Source organism: Panthera leo, chromosome A1, assembly GCF_018350215.1.
Source record: "Panthera leo isolate Ple1 chromosome A1, P.leo_Ple1_pat1.1, whole genome shotgun sequence".
Classification (NCBI taxonomy): domain Eukaryota; kingdom Metazoa; phylum Chordata; class Mammalia; order Carnivora; family Felidae; genus Panthera; species Panthera leo.
The window spans coordinates 138,908,861-138,932,343 of NC_056679.1; the positions used below are offsets into that span (position 1 = coordinate 138,908,861).

Sequence of the window (23,483 nt, forward strand, 5' to 3'; positions counted from 1 at the left end):
AGACTGCGCTTCTGAAAAATAAACTTTATGACAGTTAGCGTTAGGAAGTTCTATCCATAGCCAAGCCACTGAGAATATGTTTGCTGATTGCATCCATTCAAATATGTTTGGAACTCAGATCCAAACTGGCAAAGGACCCAAAAAAGGCAGTTAGACGTCAAGTACAAGTGTTTACTGGGCAGCTTGGATTGAGGAGGCCAATGGAATGTGAAATAGGAAAAAACGAAGACTGTTTCCGGTTGGATATGTCTGCGGAGCGAGTAAGACAGGGTAGGCCAGAGGGCCTGCTTATTCCTAATGTCCAGATATCCAACCCCCTTCCAGAGGAAAAGAGAACAAGATTCAGAGAATATTTGCATAGGAAAAACTGAATGGTATACGAAGAGAAAAAATACAAGTTGCAGATTAATAAGGATAGTATGATTGCTCCTGCCTGCTCTGTCCCTACGCCAGATTCATCAGAAACCAGGCACGTGTGGTATTAGGGATCAACTATATCTGGGCCACCCCATTTTAGGGGCCAGAGTAAAACTGCACCCATCCAGGTTAACACCCTCTCCGTGGAAAGCCGGGTCTCAAATTTAAACAATTCTTGCTCATCAGCTTTTAAACATATGTCATTCTTACAGGCTTTCAAAAATTTGTTACATAATAATTGGCTTCACTGAGAATCTATCTTGACACTTACTTTCCAAAATCTGGGCGGTTACTTCTGACAAGCACCTACCTTTTCCTTTGGGCCTTTGGCGCATTTCTGGGGACTCTGCCATCACAGGTGCCACATAAAGCCCCAAACCTCACCTCAAAAAATATTTCTTCAAATTCCCCGGAAAATTATTCCCATCTGGAATTATGATTATCAAGTTAAATAACAACTGGCTGTTTATTGCTATTTAAATCGATCTGGTTTTATGCACTGCAGTATAAAGGGACTAGCCCGAGTTATTCAGATATTTTAATTCTGGTAAAAAAAAAAAAAAAAAGAAGTTTGAAATTATTTTTATCAAGCTGAAACATGAAAGCTCTCCAGTCAACTTCTTCCGCATTTAAAACACTTCTTCATCATCTGTCATTCCTCCTTCAGCTAAATTCTAAGGATGAATTTGCAGCAAGGCGTGTGACTGTCTGTGATTCTATTTTAGTTCTTCAGTAACACTTCAAGTGGGTGAAGGACAGCGTTCCGGGTAGGTTTAACTTGTCTCCTGCTGTTAACATTTCAACAGAAGGGGCTCTTAGTGGGATCAGTTAATAACTCTCCAATTACAAATAACTTTATGACATAAAAAAGGAGGCCCCAAATGTTTCTTTCTTTCTTTCTTTTTTTTTCCTGTGACTAATTTGGTTTCTTCTCCTTCCTTAAGACATTGAAGTGAATCACAGAGATGAGCTCAAGGCTGAAAACAATGTGTCAGCTTTTTAATGAGCTTTCATTGCCACTGCAGAGAATTAAGCACAGGCCCAGAGTCCAGATTCAAGGTCAGCTTCTAGCCCTGGACTGATGATCCGCTCTGAGCCCATGATATCCTGAGAGCTTCGTCTCTGGGGTAAAGCACAGGTGCAGAGGAAACGTGCATGGAGCACTAAAAAGGAACTTTCAAGTTTTTGGTTAGGCCCCAGCTCAGATGACTTTTGGTCATTTCCTTTTTTTTTTTTTTTTTTAATTAAAAAAAATTTGTAGTGTGTATTTATTTTTGAGAGAGAGAGACAGAGTGTGTGCAGGGGTGGGGCAGAGACACACACACACACATACACACACACACAGAATCCGAAGCAGGCTCCAAGCTGTAAGCTGTCAGTACAGACCCCGATGCAGGGCTCATACCCACAAACCCCGAGATCATGACCTGAGCCAAAGTCAGATGTTCAGCCCACTGAGCCACCCAGGCGCCCAACTCTCAATGATTTCCTGCCGTCTCCAGTTTGGCCAAAGGACCCAGAAGCAGGATGGGGACTGCAGCCTGCAATGGCGGCTGATAGGCTCTTTTCTGGCCGTGGTTGACGGCCCCAAGAGCCTGGCATCAATTGCAGTCTTCTCCAGGGCTCTGTACTCTGGTCATCCTCTAAAACCGCACACCAGCAACAGAAAGCCGACCTTGAAGAAAGACACTTGCCGTGTGGCCAGGTTATGTAATAAACTGAAGATGACCAATGTGGGCTTCCTGCTCCTTCCAAAGCAGCAAGGTCCTTGCAAACGCATTCAATCGATACACTTCTCTTGAGTGACATTATAGCCATCTGGGGTGGGGGGGGGCAGGGGGGAGGTGGGGGTGGTGGCAAATGGGAGAAGAAATAACTATGGAGCTCCGTGCACTTGGCATCTATTTAATAACAATACTCAAAGACCCCCCCCCTTTGGAAAATCTCAAATAGATGCAGTAGTCATACTTTAAAAAATGATCAGAAAGTATGAGGCTATAGTGTTAGTATAGCACCGCATTATTTTAAAATGAGCATTAGGGGCACCTGGGTGGCTCAGTTAGTTGAGCGTCCAGCTCTTGATTTTCAGCTCAGGTCATGATCCCGGGGTTGTGGGATTGGGCTCCGTGCTAGGCATGGAGACTGCTTGGGATCCCCCCTCCCTCATCCCCCCCGCCCTTTGCCCTTCTTCCCTGCTCGTGTTCTCTCTCTCTCACTCTAAAAAATAAAAATAAATAAAATAAAACAAAATGCCCATTAAATGGATCCCAAATCCATTTGCTCAAAATTCACAGATAAAAGGAGTAGTTTGTACTCAAAGAAACCAAGACTGCTCCCTCCTCAGAGAATAAGCTTTTAGAACTAGTAAGACATTAGCAAATAGCCCATCTGAGCTACAAAGAAAAATAATGGTTTTGTTTTGTTAACACAGAGAAGTGCCATTACCTTTAAGGCTTCGTTATACATGGCTCAGGGAAGATTGCTACTGCTATTAACCAGAATGTTCTAACTGGATATTAGCTCATTTACAGACCAGAGTGAGGAAGTTTTTGCCCAGGTGACTTGTAACAAAATGAAATGAGCAGATGTTATGTGTCCCGAAATTACTGTCAAGCTTTCGTGAGTTGTTAGATGCTGAGATGCTCTGAAAATTCTGCCTAAAATTGCAGCTTAGTTGTGAACAGAGCAATCATATCACTATGCTCAGGCAGATTATTGCCAAATGCTAAGAAATTTTCAAAAACATTTAGTCATCTCCCCAAATATAAAAAAGAAAGTGAAGAAACTGGCCCTTTTTAAGTAAGATGCTAAAAGCTGGGCCACTGGGGTGATGGCATCCCTTGTAAAAACAACTTCTGTCACCTTCCTACACATGCCCTGCCCACATGAAATCATAGGGCCAGAGGACAAGATGATGGGGGTTGGGGGGGGGGCGGATTCGATCTTAGTCTTCAATTAGAACCCTCTTGAGTTCATTTGGATCTTCAAGGGCAGATGTCAAGACAGGAATAGACCAGCAAGAGATGTCTAGAGAGAAAGAACTTGCAGAATAAGGAGAAAGGACCAGGGAGAGCATTCAGACCACAGTGCAGGGGGACCCCTGGGACCTGACGGAAGAAGGATGCAGAGCATTCTTGTAAACACTCATGTTTCCCCATGGGTGGGGGGGGCCTTCTGTGTCGGGCAGGAGCTGCTCCACCTGTCATCTCTCTTACCTTATTCTGGCAGGTTCTGTTCAGTGCCGCAGATTACAGAGTCTAGGGCTGTGCACGTCATAGACTCTCTCATGCCTTTCCACACCCACCCGCGAACAAGAGCTGTTGGTGCGTAAGCCAACCTGGAGAGAGGAGAGATGCCCAGATCTCTGTCTCAGATTCTCCCCTCTCTGCTCCCCACTAAGAGCCAATGCCTGGCGCCGGCTTCCAGGTGCAATTATGGCAACACCTTCCCACCTCATGGTTCTTTCCTCTCTGGTTCTGAGAGCTCCTACGCTCTCAGTGATGTGTAGGAAGGAGTCATGCCCATCCCTTGTTGTCAGAGGCTAGACAAGATCTACTAATGACACCTATCACCTTGAGTGACACACTCAACGTTGCATGTCAGAGCACAAGCAGAGCCAACCAAGAGACGTCAAGATATCATGGTTCTCTGCCTTTCTCATGATTCTTGAAGGTCAGAAGAAGCGGTGAGTGCCATTTAGAGACTGTATAGGCAGTCACTGCCCTACAAAATTCCTCCCCACAAACTTCTCCACCCTTAGGGATACCAAGGCTGACAGGTGCCTCTTCATAGAAAGCTCAAGGAGTTCTGCCCTAACACTGGCCATCAAGGCCAAGCTCCTGTCATCCAAGAGAAACACTCTGTTCCCCTCCCAGACATCTTTAATCAACTCTAGTAAAACTTTTTGAAACACCCATTGTTCTGCCCAAATAGTTTAGTCTATCTCTTTGAACATTTCTACACTTCCAGTAAATGGCATTAATTTTCTTTTCCCCAGCAAATAAAGCAACAAATGAAGAAATGAATTTCTAGCCACACATGGGCATTTGCACACCCACTCAGCCGTTTTACAAAATTAGTCTTCTGCTCCAGAGAAATACCTGAAAAGGAAAATGAAAATATATTATAGTAATTAAATTTTGACTGCCAAGTATTGCAGAGAGAAACCCTTGCAGAAATAAAATCCCTGAATCAGCATTTACACAGTGAGTGCAGATATTCATATACAGGTATTTGCCAAAATATAGGCTGTCGTTAAGTTATGGGTGAGTCGGTTCTGATAGTGTGAGTTGTAAGTTGCCAATTCAGAAGGTGGGACACATAGCCTATCGGCCATGAAATCATTTGGGGTTGGGTCATGATTAGCCATCGTGATGCCATTTCCTGGGCCTCTACTAGTGTCGGCCTGGTTCCGGGTCCTGGGAAAACAGACACAGGAATGGGAAGAAGAGTTTTTTTCTTGTTCCAGTACTTGGAATCCATTCACAATGACATTTTTAAAAATATATATTGTATGCTTGATGAAACAATGTACTGCACACCCCAGAAAGACTCCTTTGCTTCTAAGGTAATTTTTTTTTTTGGCATTTAATAAACATTTTTTAGAACAGGTTTAGGTTCACAGCAAAGTTGAGAGGAAAGGGTAGAGCGACCCCCTCAGGCACACACACAACCTCCCCCCTACCAACATCTGGCACCGCCCAAAACACCTCTACTTACACATCCTTACCACCCGACATCCATAGTTTGCGTTAGGATTCACTCCTGGCGATGCACATTCTATGGGTTTTGACAAATGTGTAATGGCAAGCAGTCACCTTTGTAGTCTCATACAGAGTAGTTCCATGGCCCTAAAAATCTTCTGGGTCCTACATAGTCATCCGCCCTTCCTCTCTAACCATAATATTTGGAAGTAAAATTTTGCCTTTCTCATTCTTCTCCCACCTGCTACTACTACACCTCCAGGCTTCCTACCTCCTGGTGTTCCCCCTGGGGGTGCCATAGTGTCTGAATCCCACTCAGGCAAGCGCCCTGCTAGGGTATCCGGAAGCCGCCTGTCAGCACTCCCAAGCTGTACCCACCCTTCCAACTGGCCTGATTTATATAAACGTGTGAATGACTAACAGCCCCCTCAGAAGGGGCCTGGGCACGTTGGTGGACCCCCATCCATCTCCTCAGCAAGTGCACTCTCAGGAAGTGCCGGAAAGGGATGTAAAGTGGGCCACGACCCACCAGACGCCTATCCCTCAGTGTCCTTCACCTTTTTCCTCTTTCTCCCTTCCTTTCCTCCCGAGAATATAAATGATGTCAAAATTCCAAGATTCATTCTCTCAGAATGGTTCTCCTGGCATCAGTGCTTGGCCAGAAGGTATGTGGGTAGCTGAGTGAGACCAGAGAGAGAGAGATTTTTCTAAAATAATCTCTATGCCTAACGTGGGCCTTGAACTCACAACCCCGGGATCAAGAGTTGGAGCTCCATGGATGGCCAGACAGGCACCCCAAGAGACATTCAGTTCTCACTTTGCGGGTGCCTAGTTGTGTCCCCCAAGAGGCTGATTTCATCTTCTTTGTGGGTACAGCTTTACATGGACACATTCTCTCAGGCTTTACAGGATATCCAATAAACACCTCCCAGTACTATCTACAAAGTGGGTGTAAAATAACTTTTTGTAACAAAACAAATCATTTGATAACACACCAGAAGGATTAGTGAGTGACTTTGCTGAAATTCCAACTGCCTTTCCTCCGCACAGACCTCCATCTTTCTTCAGATAAAGATTAGGTTGCCAAGGAAACAGGACCAGGGAGAGAAAGACAGAAACTTTGTCTCGTTTGGTTCCTCGGGAATCACAAAGCAAGCTGGGCTATAAACAGAGCTGGACAAGATTATGGTAGATTTATAATTCACTTTGGCAAATTACTTTTAATTCACAGTCATGCCTCAGCATACATTTTTTTTTCCTCTGAAATTTAGGTCTTAAACTTTGTGGCCCAATGTCTGACAAATAACAGAGCTTTAAAATTCATTGTCTACGATTAAACTCAAATGCGGGACAGATGGCTTGTCTGAGTATGTGTCAGACAGGCAAAGCACTTAAGATTTGTGACAGGCACGACCAGGAATTAACTGCTAAATTTTTGCATTTATTCATACATTCATGTGCACCACGAATATGGCCATAAAAACTTACTTAAGTGTTCTCACTTTTTTTCAAAATATTCCCAAACAAAGCAATTGCTCTCCTTTTGGCCAACCAGATGCCCTAATCTCAACCCCATTAACTCAAAATCCATTTTTCTCATATGTATGGTGCACATTTCATTTTATTCTGTCAGGACGAAAACAGGATCCTTCTGCAAACCCGGTTTGCCCAGAACTCACAGTGTTGATCCCCACTTCATTTTTGTGAACCTTTTTATTGAAATATTTAATTATTTTATTGAACAAACATTTGTCTGCGAGAGTAAACAAAGGCCCGCCAAATGAGAGCAGGCAAAGGTTATTTATTCAGAGCTTGCTACGGCAAGAGAGTCAGCCGCTGTCAGTTGCATTCTGGCAGAGTCTCAAAGGCTGGCTGAGAAGTGAGAAAGCTCTAGAGTGGAGGAGGAGAGGGAAGGCTTCGGATCTGCCCTGATCAGAGGCAGGTGGCCTGGGGAAGCTGTAGGTGGGCTGATTAAAAGTGGGTGATGATCAGGGGTGCCTGTTTGACTTTGGCTGGTCCTAAATCAGAAGCAAGGACACAAATTAGGGAATGTATCCATTATCAACCAGAATCCTCACCATTTTGAGGCAGTTGTTACACGGGGTGTTTGGCTTCCTGAACCAGTTGCTAGAGATAGTGGTCTGACTTTCCCACAAGTCTGGCTTCAACTGCAGGCTGGCTGCTAGAGATTACGGTTTCCTGAGCTGCTTGTTGCAGTTTGTGGGTCAGAGTTCTCTTCCTATTATGGTCTGGCTATTGTCCATTGTATATTCAACCTCTCAGTCAATAAAAGTTGTACAAATAGAAAAGTACACCCGGCATAAGCGTACAGCTCCATAAATTCTCAAATGTTAACAGCCACCCAGGGCGGGGGGGGGGGGGCATTTATTTTTAAATTCTCCACAATCTTGTCTTCAGAACATGTTGTCAAGGGGCATTTCGAACCACCACATAGAGTCCTCCCACGTGCTTCTTCAGTTCTCGTGTCTTAGGGCCGGACTCTCCAGCTGCAGCTCCCTTGGATATTCTTGTGAACTGAAGTCTTGCTGGAAGTGCGGGACACAAGGAGCCCTGAGTTTCCTACAGTCGGGCTCAGCCCTGTGAATCCCTTCTCCACATTCCTGGAGGGAGAGGAGCAGGTCGGAGAGCAGGCCTTGAAACCCAGGCTCCACCACTCCCTTGGGCAAGTTAGATAATCTCTCCAAGCCTGTTTCTTCATCTACAAAGTGAGGGTAATGATAGTGCCTGGCTATCAGGGTTGCTGTGAGGACAGAGTTAGGTGGTGGGTCCGCACCCCTTCACGCAATCTCTTGCATGAAATAGGCACTAGCATTTAGATTTAGCAGGTGTATTTCTCCTAGCAGTGTTTCAAAATGATGACGGAGGGGTGCCTGGCTGGCTCAGTCGGAGGAGCGTGTGACTTTTGATCCTCAGGGTTGTGAGTTTGAGCCCCACATTGGGAGTAGAGATTACTTAAAAAAATAAAATCTTGGGGCGCCTGGGTGGCTCAGTCGGTTAAGCGGCCGACTTCGGCTCAGGTCACGATCTCGCGGTCCGTGAGTTCAAGCCCCGCGTCGGGCTCTGTGCTGACTGCTCAGAGCCTGGAGCGTGTTTCGGATTCTGTGTGTGTCTCTCTCTCTGACCCTCCCCCATTTATGCTCTGTCTCTCTCTGTCTCAAAAATAAATAAACGTTAAAAATAAATAAATAAATAAAATCTTTGGGACAGCTGGGTGGCTCAGTCAGTTAAGCGTCCAACTCTTGACATTGGCTCAGGTCATGAGCTCACACTTTGCGAGTTCGAGCCCCACGTTGGGCCCTGTCCTGACAGCACAGAGGCTGCTCGGGATTCTCTCTCTCTCGCTCTCTCTCTGCTCCTTCTCTGCTCAGGCTCTCTTTTTCTCCAAAACAAACAAAACCAAAAACCAAAACAACTTTAAAAATAAAATAAAATCTTTAAAAATAAAAATTAAAACGATGGCTGAAAATCATCAAGAACCTACTATATGCCAGGCACTAAGTATAGTGCTTTGTCTTAAATTTGTGAAGTATTGGGGGCCTGGGTGGCTCAGTTGGTAAAGTGTCTGACTCCGGCTCAGGTCACGATCTCACAACTCATGAGTTCAAGCCCCGCATTGGGCTCTGTGCTGACAGCTCAGAGCCTGGAGCCTGTTCCAGATTCTGTGTCTCCCTCTCTCTCTGCCCCTCTCTCTCAAAACTAACATTAGATTTTTTTTAATTTAAATTTGTGAATTATTAACTCTTCCTATTAGAGAGTATTAATCCTTATTTTATAAATGAAGGAGCTGAGGTTCAGAGATGTTAAGAAAGTTCTGGATTTACCTACATTTTTGTGAGGATTAAGAGAGAACCTGAAGCACATCCTTCGTGTCGTCTGAGTACAACGTAATCAATCAACGAGGCTACAGTTTAAAGTGACTCTTTGGGTGGTTGCCAATCCATTCATTCTTCCTTTCATCCTCACTAACAAAATCACATTTTTGTGTGGGCTGACAATGTGTTCCAATGAAAGCACGCCTCTCTTCGGTCTCCCTTATTTCTCAGAAGTTCACGTGACCTGGTTCTGGCCAACAAGAGAGAACTGTAAGTTTCCTAGGTGGGTCCTTTGTTAAACCATTACTGTCCCCAGAAAAGAGAAGAACTTCATCTGGCCCATGCTTCTCTCCCTTAGCCTGTCCCCATCTTTGCTGACTGGAAAGCCCATGTGACGCCATGAGCTACAGCTGCTATCCTGAGGCCCACAGGTCCATGCCCAAGATGGCAAAGCAGAAGGAGCAGCCCCAGACCTCCGTGGGCTTGTGCACGGCACCGTTACAGCCCTGGGCTGCCAGCTGCCGAACAGTTTCACCACTGCGGTTAAGCCACCATCATCGCCAGATTCCTATTTTCCTATTACACGCAACCGAAGGCGATCCAAACCAGTACATCCACTGTTTTGGGCGACCTGAACGTCTGAATGAAATGAAATGTCCAAATTAACAAAAATTAAGTATTTGAAGTATCTCCTCTACTCCACTCTCCCTACATGTCCTCACTGAGATGATCAAGAAAAAGAACTGCTGGGTATGAAGGGTTGATTTCCAATCATCTCCCTAGGAGTCATTCTCAACCTTTCTGAGGATTAACATCAAGACTCTTGCTGAACATCCAAGTCCCACGTGTCGACTCCCAGCTGCTAAATTTTCCCTCTTCCCTGTCATATGGTGTTGTATATTGTGTCATCAACAGGGTTTCCATGGGTCATCAGCACCCTGCCCATGGGATCTGAGGCCTCCAAAACTTGGCACTAGACCAGCCTCACCCAGCACAGCACTGGATGATCCTTCTGTAAAGCCCAAGGCATCTGCTCTGGCATTTTGGTCAAAGTCCAAAGGCTATAATTGCATTCTGTCTACTCGTGAGCTCTCCTAGAGTTCTAATTAGGTAGCATTTATTGCCTATCCGAAAAAGATTATGCCCAACATTGCTCTGCACACTAAAACAGCAAGGAGCCCAGCCCAAGTGATAAAGGAGCATCTTGTGACAGGAAGTGATCGTGAGGTGGGGGTGAAAGTCTTCCTCAGTCTTTATACTGAGCCAGCTGGGACACTGGCTTTCAAACTTGGGGGAAGCTAAGTGTATCAGAGGGATTAAACTTGTGTTTTTCTGTGCCAATCCAGGGAAATAATAGGCATATATTCCCACTTTACTTTAAATGATTTCTAAGGCACATCAGATGGAAAGGGGATTGAACTCCAGCCCCTTCTCTCTGTTTTCCAACCAAAATATAACCCACATGAGCTGGATTTAAAAAATCACTTCTTCTATATATTACACACGCTGTCTTAACATTGCATGGTATGTGACTTTTTATATTCTAAGCTACCAATAACCCAGAATTGAGGTGTTGTGTGCTTCGCTTAAAGAAATATCCGAAAAGGCCAACATTTTTAATGATTCAATGCGCAAAACTGCTTTCCTGATTGTACGTGACTAGATGGCGCAAGAAAGGCCTTCAGAAAATACACGCAACGATCCTCATCTTGATTAAGCCAGAAAGGACACAAGATTTTCGCAGATTAAGTTCTGCTGTATTAAAATAAAGACTCCCACACACAATGAAGAGAAAAACTCTAATAATTTATTTGACCTTCAGTTTCACATTGTGAAAAACAAAAATAACAAGTTTTACGAAACCTCAAAAACGTAGTAGTGGCAACCAAGCACATACGAACACGAACACTTCGCTTCAACTTACATGGAGTTTTGTACGTGAACCACATATTCAACAGCCAAGAGAGGGATATTATTCAGCTCTAATCACTCTTATTCAGACAGGTGTCAAGCCCAGAGAAAAGGGGGCTACACAATTATACCAGAAGTGGAAGGCTGCCCTTTGTTATCTGTTTCCACAGCAACCAGTCCACAGAATAAGAAGAACCTTCTCTGTCTTCTGCCAAGGTTTTTGTGTGCACTGTGCTGTGAATTGTGTTTGCTTCAAAGTGGGGGACGTTTCACAGGGTGAGAATGGTCAAGTAGTGAGCCCAAATGCCTACATCAATTCAAAGAGCGGGAGTCCAGAAAGTTCCCTGCAGGCTGGGGGCCCACCCTGACCACGGCTCCCTCTGGCTCACACACAGTAATTAATAGAGGATTCAAGGACAGACCACAACTTTGAAACAGCTGCAGAAAATTCATCCCTCTTTCAGAAGTCACGCGGTGACACACACACATCTCGGCAGATTTGCATCATAAACCGGAGAGCTGTAAGAGCTACAGTATAAACGCCACCCCTCTGCTGCCAGGGTGCAATTAGACATTTGCATGGCTTGCAACACATCTAGGAGCGAGGGGCTGACTGCTGGAAAAGTACTGGGATGCTTTTATTCCAACGGCTCATTGCCTTTGGTCCAGCGATAGCCCACTTACTCGTGGCACGAACAGACAGGGACAGTTAGTCTAAAGCATCCAGGTAAAGAGAAATGCGAAGGGTTGATCTGTCACTAGACAATGCAAACACACTCACGATGTAAAAGGTTGTTATCGGTCCTAAGCTCTATTTTCTAAACTACGGTAACGTGAGCAACACGGATGAAAGCGGTGCTGGCTGGCAACCCCTGGCCTTCCCCCGACGCCCCTGAGGAAGCGCCTCGCCGGGTCCGGCACTAATACCTATCACGGCACACGGTTAGTAAACAAACACTCGAACTAGCAAAGAATGTATTCACAACAGATTCCCGCCTATCCCGGAAAAAACCTCTCAATGGGGGCCACTGCTCGTCATTCTTTGGTGTCTCCCTGCCAGATGTTCTCTTTTACACACCAAAGAGTTCTTTTAGAGACCTCGCGAAGGGTGAGCGCTGAAGTCTACCCCGTGCCATCGTGAACGCGGTCTTGAAGAACTTCTAACGCTTGCGACGTCGTAAGGCGAGAAGCGAGAACAATGCATCCAGGTCGAGCGAATCTGGCGAGCGAATTCACGGACGTCTGTTGACAATTCAGCCTTTTCCTGGTAACTGTGGTTATGGCAAAGCATTTTCACAGGGTAATAAATAGAGAAATAAATAAACTCGGGGGCAATGCCTTTACCTGTGCCCTATATACAAAACTATGCCATAGCATTTTCCAGGATTTCAGGATACGACACAAAGAAAAAAAAACCGCGAGGCGACTTGGTCCTTTCCAAATTTCAGTAGCTGAGATTGAAGTGGGTGAACCGGATGGGAAGGAGCAGGGCAGAAGGAAGCCTTCCCTCTCACCCCATGAGCCATCAGCATGAGTAGGGCCCACGAAACACCATTAAAAGTGAGTGAGTCTAAGAAAAGCGACCTCCATGCCTCCTCTACCTCTACGATGTGATTTGTTTTTGTTTTGTACTCCTTCCCTGTCTTGACATTTACAAACCCCCCCCCTTCCCAACCCACCCTCCAGTTATACTCCAAACAGTAACTCCCAAGTTTTCATTTTTGTGCAGCAAAGCGCTTCACCAACAGCCACAAAATTGTGCAAAACATACAACCATCCACACACATCCATACACGTGAAGACCATTTTAAGCACTGTTTCAGCATGCAGGCTCAAACAATAAATAGCTCAATCTATAACAAACTTCTTAACAGCCAAGGGAAAGTTTAAAGTCACTTATAAATAGAAAAGAACATCCACCAAATGCCTACCAACAATGGCCCCATTGTTCAGAACCTTCCTGGGGAGCACAACCCCTCAGAGATTAGTGGAGAGTCCAGGGGTCCTCACTCTGCGGCCAGCCAAGCCAGCTCCCCTCCTGGCCCCACAGTTGGGCTTTCAATCTCCAGCAGCAGCTGGTGTGGAGGCTTCAAGCTTGCTCCTCGGAGAGAGGTGACAACCATTTCAAATTTTACACATAAATGGTGGAGCCCATGGAAATCAAATGCTGAATATGGTACAGCAAGGGAAAAGGCCCGGCTTTTCTCTCCCTTTGAGGGGCTGATTAACGCTGACATTAATCCACAATTACAAGACAAGGACTAGATCACAGGTTCATCCATTCATATTTAAACCATGTGCTACTTGCACTGAAAATCCCACCCCCTCCCCCACCCCCTCCTTCATGTCCAGTTAGAGCATTTACAAGGTGCAGTGGATTGTAATCGAGTCTTGTAGCAACTTCTTTTCCTTTTTCTTTTCTTCCTCCTCATTAAGTTTGGCCTCTCCAAAGTCGAAATCTTGGTTTTGTCTCGCCAAGTGATGGAGTGAGCTAAAACAGAGGGAACGAAAGGATTCTTGTTAGTAGCCTCGAAATCTACAAAAAAGGTAAAATCAGGACAGAGCCGGTCAATATTGCTTCTAAAGGTCTTAAGTACTTGTTCAGTAGCAAGTGTGCAAAGATAAAGCGCTTGCCTTCGATGCACATGCATGGGGTGTGCACGGATACGGAAGACTAGCTGTGCCCAAAGACACAACGGTGCCCAAAGAAAAATCTTCATTTCTCTACTAAACCTTAAACCTGCGTATGTTCAAATACAAACTTATATATATCCAGGTGCTGTTATGAGTTGCCACCTTCCGCTTCGAACATTCATAATTCATCTCCATGGTTAAGCAGAGCCACTGTGAAGCGATCGGCCGAGGGTCAAAAAAGATTCTTGGGCAAACCCTCCTTGGCCCATTTCCCACAAAGGATCCCCAAATCAATTTATTCACCATATAGAAGGCAGACATATTAATCCTCTTATTTAAATGCATCTCTGCTATTCATTACGGCAGAAATCAGTCTCGCTTCCTTTCACACGACTAACACACCAGGCCTCCACAGCCCAAGGCTGGGAGTTTATTCTCCACGTTCATCAGTCCGCACTTGGGAGACGCCAGCTATGGTATGCACTTATGATCTACAGACTACCGACGTCGAGCGTGAATATAAATTCAGGGTGCCATAACCACAGAGGCCGCACATTGCACGGGAGCCGCTCTCTCCTCACACAAGCCACCATCCCCACCCGCTGTATCCAATTTTATAGATACGGGGAAAATTCTGCACAGGGTTTTTGTCTCTCAAACACTCGCCCTATCTGTTCAGAGAGCACATTTCCAGCACCAGTGGAGGAATCTCATTCCTGCTGCTAGAACTCAAAGTGGACACAAAGGGAACGCAGGAGGGGCTGCTCATTACTTGCCCTGAATTCTTCTCGCTTTTGTGTGCTCAGAAGTCTGATTCATTTCGTTAGTTGTTTCTTTTGGCAGTTTCATAACCGTGATTCAAGCTCTCAAGGCATTCCTTAGACTACAGAGTCATCCTTCTACCCCACCTCCCAGTAACCTATAGATCAACATTCGGCCAAAAGAATGTATCTTGTAATAACACGACACTTCACGATGCTGCATACTCAAATAGGGAAGGGGAAGGGGAAGGGGAAGGGAAAGGGAAGGGAAAGGAAATATCTCAACAAGGAAGAAATAAATCAAAATCCAAAAGCTGTCACGTGTCAGGCTGGAGCCACACAGCACCATGAAAACGGGAGAGTAATCAAAAGTAATTTCCTGGGGCGCCCGGGTGGCTCAGTCGGTTGAGCATCCGACTTCGGCTCAGGTCATGATCTCACAGCTCATGAGTTCGAGCCCCGCGTCGGGCTCTGTGCTGACAACTCAGAGCCTGGAGCCTGCTTCGGATTCTGTGTCTCCCTCTCTCTGTGCTCCTAACCCACTCGCATTCTGTCTCTGTCTCTCTCAAAAATAAATAAACATTAAAAGAAAAAAAAAATTTTTTTAAGTAATTTCCTTTTTGTCCTTCCCACCCACTGACAGCAGCAGGAGAGTAAAATCCCCTTGGTGAATGAGCTTTTAGACCTGGGGAAACTTCTTGTTAACACTGTATTAATTCGGTTAGCACCTACACTTGGAGATCAAAGAGATGTCCCGGAAGTTTTGGCAGTTTAGGGCTGATACCTACACAGCACCTCTTTTAAGTCACTCCATGGAGCTTAAGTGTTTTAACACTATCTTGTGTGTAGAAAACTCGAGAAATTTAAGCCAACATTCTCCCTATCGGAAACCGCAAGGGTGGCTTTGAGCAGGCTCACGCCGCCCTTTAAAAAGGCAAACCGGGCCCTGTCAGATTTCGTTGTTCTGGGTTGGACTCCGGCTGGGAGCACCAAAGGCGGGTAGGTGTTTCACATATGACCTAACACTTTATTTGCTCGTTTCCCAGGGACCGGAAGTATGTGCTTAGGTTCAAATACCCAGGATAGGGTGAATTCAAGTGTTTGCCAACATACTCTGGGCTGAGAAAGGAGGCACCAAAAATGAAGTACAAACATTCCAATCAGATAATGGTCAAACTCCACACACAAAGCTAATTCCATGACAAGTTAAGGTCTAAATTGAAGGAAGAAACAAAGCTAAGAGTATTGAACACCTAATATATGCCAGGCACTGGGCAAGGTATTTTTCCTCTCCCTTCCCCCACCCCTAATCAATTCACCCAAGTCTGGGGACAGAGCTAGGAGAAGCCTCATTCAAATCACTCATTTGACAAAGGAGGGATCCGAAGTACAGAAAGGTCTAGACACCACAGCTTAGAGCCAGAGCCAGAATGCACATGTGGCCTCTTCCTGCCTCAGTTTCCTTACCTTGCTCCAAGGATGCCAGCCAATCGACCAGTCATCATTTTGATGTGCCACCACCATCACTGGCAATTTTTATGGCTCTCCCATGCAAACTTAGTCGGTTCTGGACTAACACCGAACTTAGCATGCTGTTAATTGATGCTTTTGCCTAGAAGGTTCTTGAAACCTGCTTTAGACTTGAGTCATGCGCTCATATCGCAGAGGAAATAACCACATTCAGAGCATTTGTTTACTTAGGATTACTGAGATGCCAGCAAGGCTGCAAAAACCAGTTTGGTGTGGGACGCTGTCAACCCAGCTCCCCACAGGAGGTTTCTGACTGTTCCAGCTCCTTTGAACGAACTTCACTCCAAGGTTACACTATATTATAAGAATTCTACTAACTGTAATGGGCTGGAGAGATAACTGAAGAGATGAAAAAGAAAGAAAGAGTAATTGTAAAAGTGAGGCCAACTTTAGTGGTGTCTTAAAACAAGCTGTACGAAATGTGGAAAGAAAAGACAAATGAGTCAAAATCCCTCTTTGCTTTGCTCGCAAAGACTCCTTGATTTCCTTTTTTTCCCTTTGAAAGTCCCCTTCAAAAATGTGAAACATACTAGGGAAAACAGAGCCAAAAGTTTTCAAGGAATGAGTCAGTTTTCACTGTACTTCCTCCAAAGCAAAGTTTTGATTTTATTCTCTTACTATTAGGAACAAGCCCATGAATTAGCAAAACAAATCAACAAAGTCCACGTACTCTGTGCTACACTTAGACATGCCTAAGTGGTTCCTGGGGCCAACACTAAGGATGCTTAACGGCAGCAAAGCGGCCATTAGCTTCACGAACGCTGAACTGTGTAGACCTATTAATTATTTGAGCCAAGGGTATTATATACTCTTAAGTACACAAGACGACCATTATGGACTCAGATATATGACACGGAAAGACAACTTTTGTTAGCCCTGACAATAGGCTCAGCCTGTCTGATTAACTCTGAAAGGCTGCAGTATAAGGCGGTCTAGATGCTTCAGTGTATCCACCCCGCAGACAAATTTATACAATGCGGGTGCAACTTTTTTACAAGGATAGACCTTGACTTCCCTCTAAAGCTAATAAATGCCTAAAGGGGGCTATTTTTTTTTTTTTTTTTTTTGAGGAAAAGACGTTTTAAATAAGCAAACAAATAATATTGGAGAGAATGAACTACGAATAAATTTAAGCATTCAGTTTTTTACACCCTACTTCATTCCAGAAAAGGGTTTGAGGAATCTAAGTTTGGACGTCACCAAATATCTCCTGGAGTGATACCAATGTGAAGCTCAAGTTTATTAAGCAGTTGAGCATGATGCTCACATGCTTCCACCCTGGAGCCAGAGTGCCTGGGTTGTTTTCTTGACCAACTCCTCCACAGACTAAGCTCTATGACCTTGGGCAACTTACTTATTTAACCTCTGTGTGCATCAGTTGTTTTCATCTATAAAACACTCTAGTAATAGTATCTCGCGAGGTTGTTGTCAGGATCAAATGAAATGATCCATGTGAAACACACAGCCCGGCTCCAGGCATACAGGGAGGGCTCACTGAGCATGGGTTGGCATCATTAACGTAGGTCAGGGGTTCTCAACCTGGCTGTGTATTAGAATCACTAGAAAACGTTCTAAAGGTGCTGAGGCCTGGGACCTACCCAGACCAAATGAAATCCAGTCTCTGGGACGGGAAGCTCTTGAAAAGCTCTCTGGGAGGTTCCTAGGCTCAGTCAAGGCTGAGAACCACTGACTTAACGTCTTACCTCACGCTCGCTTCCTTCACGATGTCCCGCGCCTAAGAAGGCAGATGTTTCCAGGTGCTGACAAACGCAGTAGGAATCAGCGAGTACGGGACCGTGGTGATGCTGTTCCACACATCTAACGTTGGATCATAGCAGTCCAAAGTCTTGCATCGCTGAATGCCAAAGTAGCCTCCAACCACGTAGAGTTTGTTTCCGGAGGCCACGGCGTGGCAGCTCATGCGCTTTGCCGTCACGTCTCCCACCTTGGTCCACTGGTAAGTCTCGCTGTTGAATTTGTAAGCAGAGCAGGCGGAGAACTCTGTGTCTCCCCCCATAATGAAAATCTGGTTACCCAGCACAGCGGCCGCTGTGTAACGCCAGGGCTGGGGACAGGTGGCGGGTACCGTCCACCTGTTTTCACACTGATCGTAACACTGAACCTTAGGGAGCTTGTCATGACTGACGCTGGTACCTCCGAAAGCAAACAACTTGAGTTTGGCACTCACTACCGCGGCGTTGCTAACGCCTTCTCGGAGTGGGGCCACCATGGTCCATTTGTTGGTTGTGGGGTCATAGTGTTCTACCTGCTTTAGGGAGACTGAGGGCGAGGCCGGGAGACAGCCAGTCGCAGCCGTGTGCCCCCCAACCACATACAGGCAGTGCTTCAGTTCAGCAGAGCCGTGGCCAAACCTGGCCACCAGCATGGGGGCAGCTTTGGACCACTCTTCATGCAGGGTATCATAAACCCAGACATCTTTCGAGACCCCGTTTTCAGACCCCCGCCCCCCAGTAATGTACACTTTGCAGCCAATTGCACATGCACTGAACTCTTTTCTTGGGCTGGGGATATCAGCCTTGGGAATTATTTCTTTGGCCTTCTGGTCTACCAGGTACAGCTTGTCACACATGAAGGTCTGGCCCCCCAAGAGGAAGAGGGCATGGCCAGTTTTCCGAGGCCGGGCACAGAGACTGGTTACCACGCCGTCGTTCTGCAGGATTTTCAGTTTGCACCTGATGGCCTCTTCCACAATCTCCTTGCTCTTTCTCTGCTTGGTGATGAGTTCCTCCATGGCCACATTCTCCATGAGATAAATGGCTGGCAGGAGAGCCAGCCTCACTGTCTGCAACAGCTCTGGGAGGTAGCAATAGCGTTTCTTCAGGTCATAGCTGATCCAGTTAATTGCAGACTCGTACACAAGCCTTTCATCTTCTGTCTCCAGCTCTTCGCTGGACAAGAGCTGCACCACCATGTCCTGGGGCAGCTGGAGGAAGTCTTCGTTCTTCCTGATGGTTTGGAAATTGCTGAGACACATTCTCCAGGAGAGTTCGTACAGCTTAGTGCACTGGTGCGCATCGGAGAGCAGCAGCATGCCCAGGCAGTTGGTGGGGTGCAGATTCTTTTCTAGGAACTCTGCGCATGCATCCCGGATGTCCTGAAACTCCAGCATGTCACCGGCTTCCAGGAGCGATTCCGCATTTTCTTCATTGATGATGACCCGGGAGGAGTACGCGTAGTCAAGCAGCAGCTCCAAAACCTCAGGGTGGATGGAGTTGTCGAAGTTGACCTCACTGTCCTGGCTCTCTTTCAGGCCGCCACTGAACATGGCTTCAAAGTAGCGGCTGCACGCGGCCAGCACGGCCCGGTGACAAGGGAAGGTCCTATTTCCAGCATGGAGAAGGACATCCGTGAAGAGGCGCTGCTGGCGTAAAAGGTTCAAGTGTGTGAGGACACTGTCCGCGTAGGAAGACTTGTGAAACAGATAGATGTTGATGGAGCCGCTGCTGGCCCTAGACTTGCGGTTCTCATGCACGCTGACTGACATTTTGTTTCCACTCCTAAAAACAAAACAAAACAAAACAAAACAGACCATTGAACAGCGATGCTCCTGAGGCTCAGAACAGCAGAACAAAGCAAAACAAGGAGTCATGAACAGAGAAAACAGGACACTTCGCCACTGGTCTTACTGCCCACTGTTCTGAATATGGACAGTCACTCCTGTCCAGCGTCAGAGACGGCCACCTAGAAGGAAAGGCATTCACTGGAACACTGTTGAGCTACTGGAACACTGTTTAAAAAAAAAAAAAAAAAAGAGCCACTGCTTGAAAGCAGGTTCGTCTTGGAAAACCTGACTGCCCACTTTCAGGATACTGAAGTCCTCGAGAATGTAAGTCAGCAAAACCCAGGCCTCACTCTCACACCTTCCTGTCCCTTGTCCAGCTGATTCACGCAGGCCACGTAAAATGCTGGGCCTCCAGCTCTCGTAACGCCAGGATGGGCACCAGCTTTTATGCCCTATGCAACATAAAGCCATGTGTAAAACAAAATACCTATTAATTAATCCCATTAAGAACTCCTTTAGTAAGATCCAGTCTCTCTCTGAATCACAGTCAATGGGAAACGTGACATTAAAATCATAGGCCTAGGCCAACTTCTACTATGATTGGATCTTTCTTTAAGTGTCACAAGTAATTTCCAACCAGACAATTCTACCACTGCAGGGTCCTCAAAGAACACCAATATAAACATGACCAAGTACCGATGAGCAGGCTTTTGTGAAAACACAGAACAGATCCTGGCCACAATCACCACCCATCTTTCTTGCTCTGGACAGCTTCCAAAATGAGGATTTGCACACATAAAAGGAAGAATATTTTGAGTAGCATACCCATGACTGCTGTTTTTCTATTCTTCCTGCTTTATATCAATTCTTAGAAAACAAGATGCAAGAACAAAGGATCTATCCATCCCTCTCTTTTCAATTAGACAGTGCATCACCAGAATCATCCTTATGTACCTGCAAACACGGGCACGTGCATAGGAGTTCAAAATGCAAACACTGCCTTATCTAAATCAAAAGCCCTTGTGCACGTGTGTGTGTGTGTGTGTGTGTGCGTTGCCAGCCGTTGTTAATTGAGGGCCACCCTAGAATTTATTTGCTGACATGCTTTCCTCCATATTAGTGAAATTACTGCAAAATCTAATGCTCTCTTTGGCTTTTTTTCAGGAGGTAAACTGTAGGTTAAAGACATAGTAAATACCTATCACCTACCTTCAAAAGCAGAACCACATGCTTTTTTTTTTTTTTCAAACTGTATCCTTCTGTTATTTCAAAGCAATAAAGCCTTCAAGAACCTGCCTGTCCAAGGATTCTTAAGGAAGTTGTTTATCCCAAGAGCGTTAACTGTGTGAGTTACAGTATCTGTTACAAACCCAGAACAGCTAGTTCTCACAGCATAGAGCTGAAACCTACCGCCTCCTTGTTTCCTTCAACCGCTGGATATCTACTGTTTTGGTTTATATTGCAGTAATTATTAATACATGCAAATGCATGATGTATCACAGATGCACGGGCTAGATACCAAGCTGGATTTCCTGAGCAGCTGTGGCCACAGCACAGCAAACAGCAAAGGCACCACCAGATTTGCCCTTGACACACGGGTGGCCGTTAGGTGAGGCAACTTGTTTTCCTTCATTTTGGGATTGTAACTTTTCATCAAGAGTAAACAGCTTAGCGGAAGAAAGTTAGTAACAAAGTCCTAGGGTTCTGTTGTTCGGAAGACAACACTAGTGTCCATGGTGACTTAGGCTAGGACTCAGGAGCCACACATCACTCTTACCTCAAGGAAAGCCTCTACAGTCTGGTCCCTTTTAACCAACGCCCAGTGCTCCGGAGAGCCTAACATCTCTGATGCTCTACCATTACAGTTGTGAATTCGTACATCCAGTCCCAAGTACTTGGAGCACGATTTTAAGCTTAAACCTCAAAAGATAATATGAGGGAAAAAAAAAAAACAACATAGTATGAATATTCCTATGCCTTACATAGAAACTTACAAACATGCCAAATCAAATCAGTAGTTCTTTTTTTAAGCTAATGCTTCGAAAGCACCCTCAAAAGCTGCCTTCTCTCAAGCTAAGAGCGAATACAGCCGTAACTGGAGAATGAGACTGCCTGCACAAGGTATGTAAGCACCACAGTGCCATCACACCGAGTGGAGATCACACCCGGACCCAGAACGTGTTTCCCTGAGCATTAGATTTCAGAGAGTGTAAAACAACATTCAGGAGGCTTACACTTAAGAAAACAGTTTGTTTAGAAGGCCTTAGGATATAGGATCTGCATCCCTATGCATTCTATGTTTATGCTCCTGCATTTTCCAAGTTGGCCCACAAAACCAGAAGGAAGAGGCTAGCCTGTCATACCATCCAGATGGAGAAGCATGTCACAGTCAAAATCCAACACTCTTACAGCAATATTTGCTTAAAATAAAAGGTAAACTTAAAGACCCAAGGGAAACGACCTGCTTTCTGGTTGAAAATTATGCAAACATCAAAATATCAGCAGAAGCCATTTATGCAGTCACTAAACATACCTTCAACAGAAAATGAATCATCCTTCTGGCATTTTTAAGCCCCCAGAGAAATAATATTTGCATGCCAAGTAAGTAGCCAAAAAAAAAACAACAACAAAAAAACAAAAAACTGCACACATATACTTAACCTGCATCTACAAAGGAGAGAGAGAAAAGGGCTGCTATTACCGTGAACATCAAAAGGACTCCTAGTTACAGTAAGTTCAGTTCACTTAATGCTCTTTACCCAAGCCCTCTGCTTCCAACACTTTGCATCCCGTCACATCTCCTAAGATTTTGAACCTGTTCCCAACGCACTCAAAGGAGAAACTAGGCAGATTTTCTCGGGCATTTACCTTACTGATACAATGGAACTTTAGAAAGACACTGTCAACGAGAAAAACAATCGACCATACAGCCGCCTAGAACACTTGCAACGCTCTTTAACGCGCTGGCCACACCTGAGAGGGCAACACGAAATTGCATCCTGAACAAGTTTCATGGTTCGTCCCCACCACGCCCACCAATTCCTATCCTTCGAAACTCAGAATATTACACTGAAGGCCAAATACCTGCATGAGAGGAAATTAATTGTTCAGGAAGTTTTCATTCATTCCCTACAGACATTCCGCCGCAGTGAACATGCCCTGACGAAGGGTGCGTGCGTGTGGCCCCAGCGCTCCCCTGTGCCGGGTAGGGTGCAACTTGCTCGGCCCTAGGGGCTGCGCGGTGCCAGGCAGAGCGACACCCACCCCGAGGGAAGCGCCGCTTCGGGCGGAGGAAGGAGACAGATACTACCCTGGCCGAGCTCTCGGATCCCCAGCAGCTCGTCCCGGGGGGCCGCGGACGAGAGGAGGCCCCTCCGGCGATGGCCAGCGTCTGCACGCTATGGAAGGGCAGCAGCGGCTCCCGAGGTCTCCTCCCCAAGAACAGTTCCCCCACCTCCTCCCAAGTCGGAGTTCCGGGCTCCGGGGCGAACGCACCCCCGCAGGCCGAGCAGCCCCGCAAAGCCGCGGCGCCCGCAACAGGTCCGGGGCAGCGGAGGAAACTTACAGCAGAGGCGACCGGCGTCGGCGCACAACCAGATGGGTTCTCGCCTAAGTCACCAGGCAGGAGGCGACGAGGCGGACGTCTCAGCCCCGGGGAGCGGCGGCGACAGCCCGGGCGAAAGGAGCGCGCATGGGGCGCCAGCCGGGAAGAGGGCAGCGCCTCGCGACTCCCACGCCGCGGCCTCTGCCCGCGACCCGCGGAGCGTCTCCGGGAGCGCGTCTCGGGAAGGGGGAGCGAGCCTGCGGCTGCCGGCGCCGCGCGAGGAGGCGGGCAGTGCACTCCGGGGAGGGAGCGAGGGAGCGAGGGAGCGAGGAAGCGCTGTGCGCGCCGGCGGCCGCCTGGCGTCTGGACCCGGTCTCCGCAGCGCCACCGCCGCGCCGCCTCCACTCTGGCTGCCCAAGCAGTCTGCGCCCAGCAGCCGCGCGCCGGGCTATAAGCGGCGCGGCGCGGCGGGGCGGGGAGGAGAAGGGAGGGGAGGGAGGAGAGGGCGCGGGTGCGGAGTGACACCAGGGGAAGGAGGGAGGAAGCGCGTGAAGGCCGCCCGCCGTGGAGGAGGAGGAGGAGGAGGAAGGGGAGGAGGAGGCGACGGCGAGGAGCTGGAGAAGAGCG

At 46.6% G+C, this 23,483-nt stretch overlaps 1 protein-coding gene across 4 annotated transcripts; it reads right to left on the reverse strand.

Moving 5' to 3' along the window:
- Nucleotides 1-10,738: 10,738 nt before the first annotated feature.
- ENC1 (ectodermal-neural cortex 1) lies at nucleotides 10,739-23,025 on the reverse strand. 4 transcript variants are annotated; one of them, XM_042940932.1, is made up of 3 exons: nucleotides 22,878-23,025; nucleotides 17,493-19,307; nucleotides 10,739-13,355 (listed from the first exon to the last, which is right to left on the reverse strand). In XM_042940932.1, exon 2 carries the CDS (start codon nucleotides 19,292-19,294, stop codon nucleotides 17,525-17,527), a length of 1,770 nt encoding a protein of 589 aa, XP_042796866.1. In that variant the 5' UTR covers nucleotides 19,295-19,307; nucleotides 22,878-23,025; the 3' UTR covers nucleotides 10,739-13,355; nucleotides 17,493-17,524. The 4 variants fall into 4 exon arrangements, with proteins under 4 accessions (XP_042796866.1, XP_042796869.1, XP_042796887.1 ...); XM_042940935.1 differs by lacking the exon at nucleotides 22,878-23,025 and adding an exon at nucleotides 22,397-22,429; XM_042940953.1 differs by lacking the exon at nucleotides 22,878-23,025 and adding an exon at nucleotides 22,181-22,204.
- Between the last annotated feature and the right edge of the window lie 458 nt (nucleotides 23,026-23,483).

Coding starts and splice junctions, on each gene's coding strand:
- ENC1 (XM_042940932.1), bottom strand. CDS start 19,294: ATGTCAGTCAGCGTGCATGAGAACCGCAAGTCTAGGGCCAGCAGCGGC.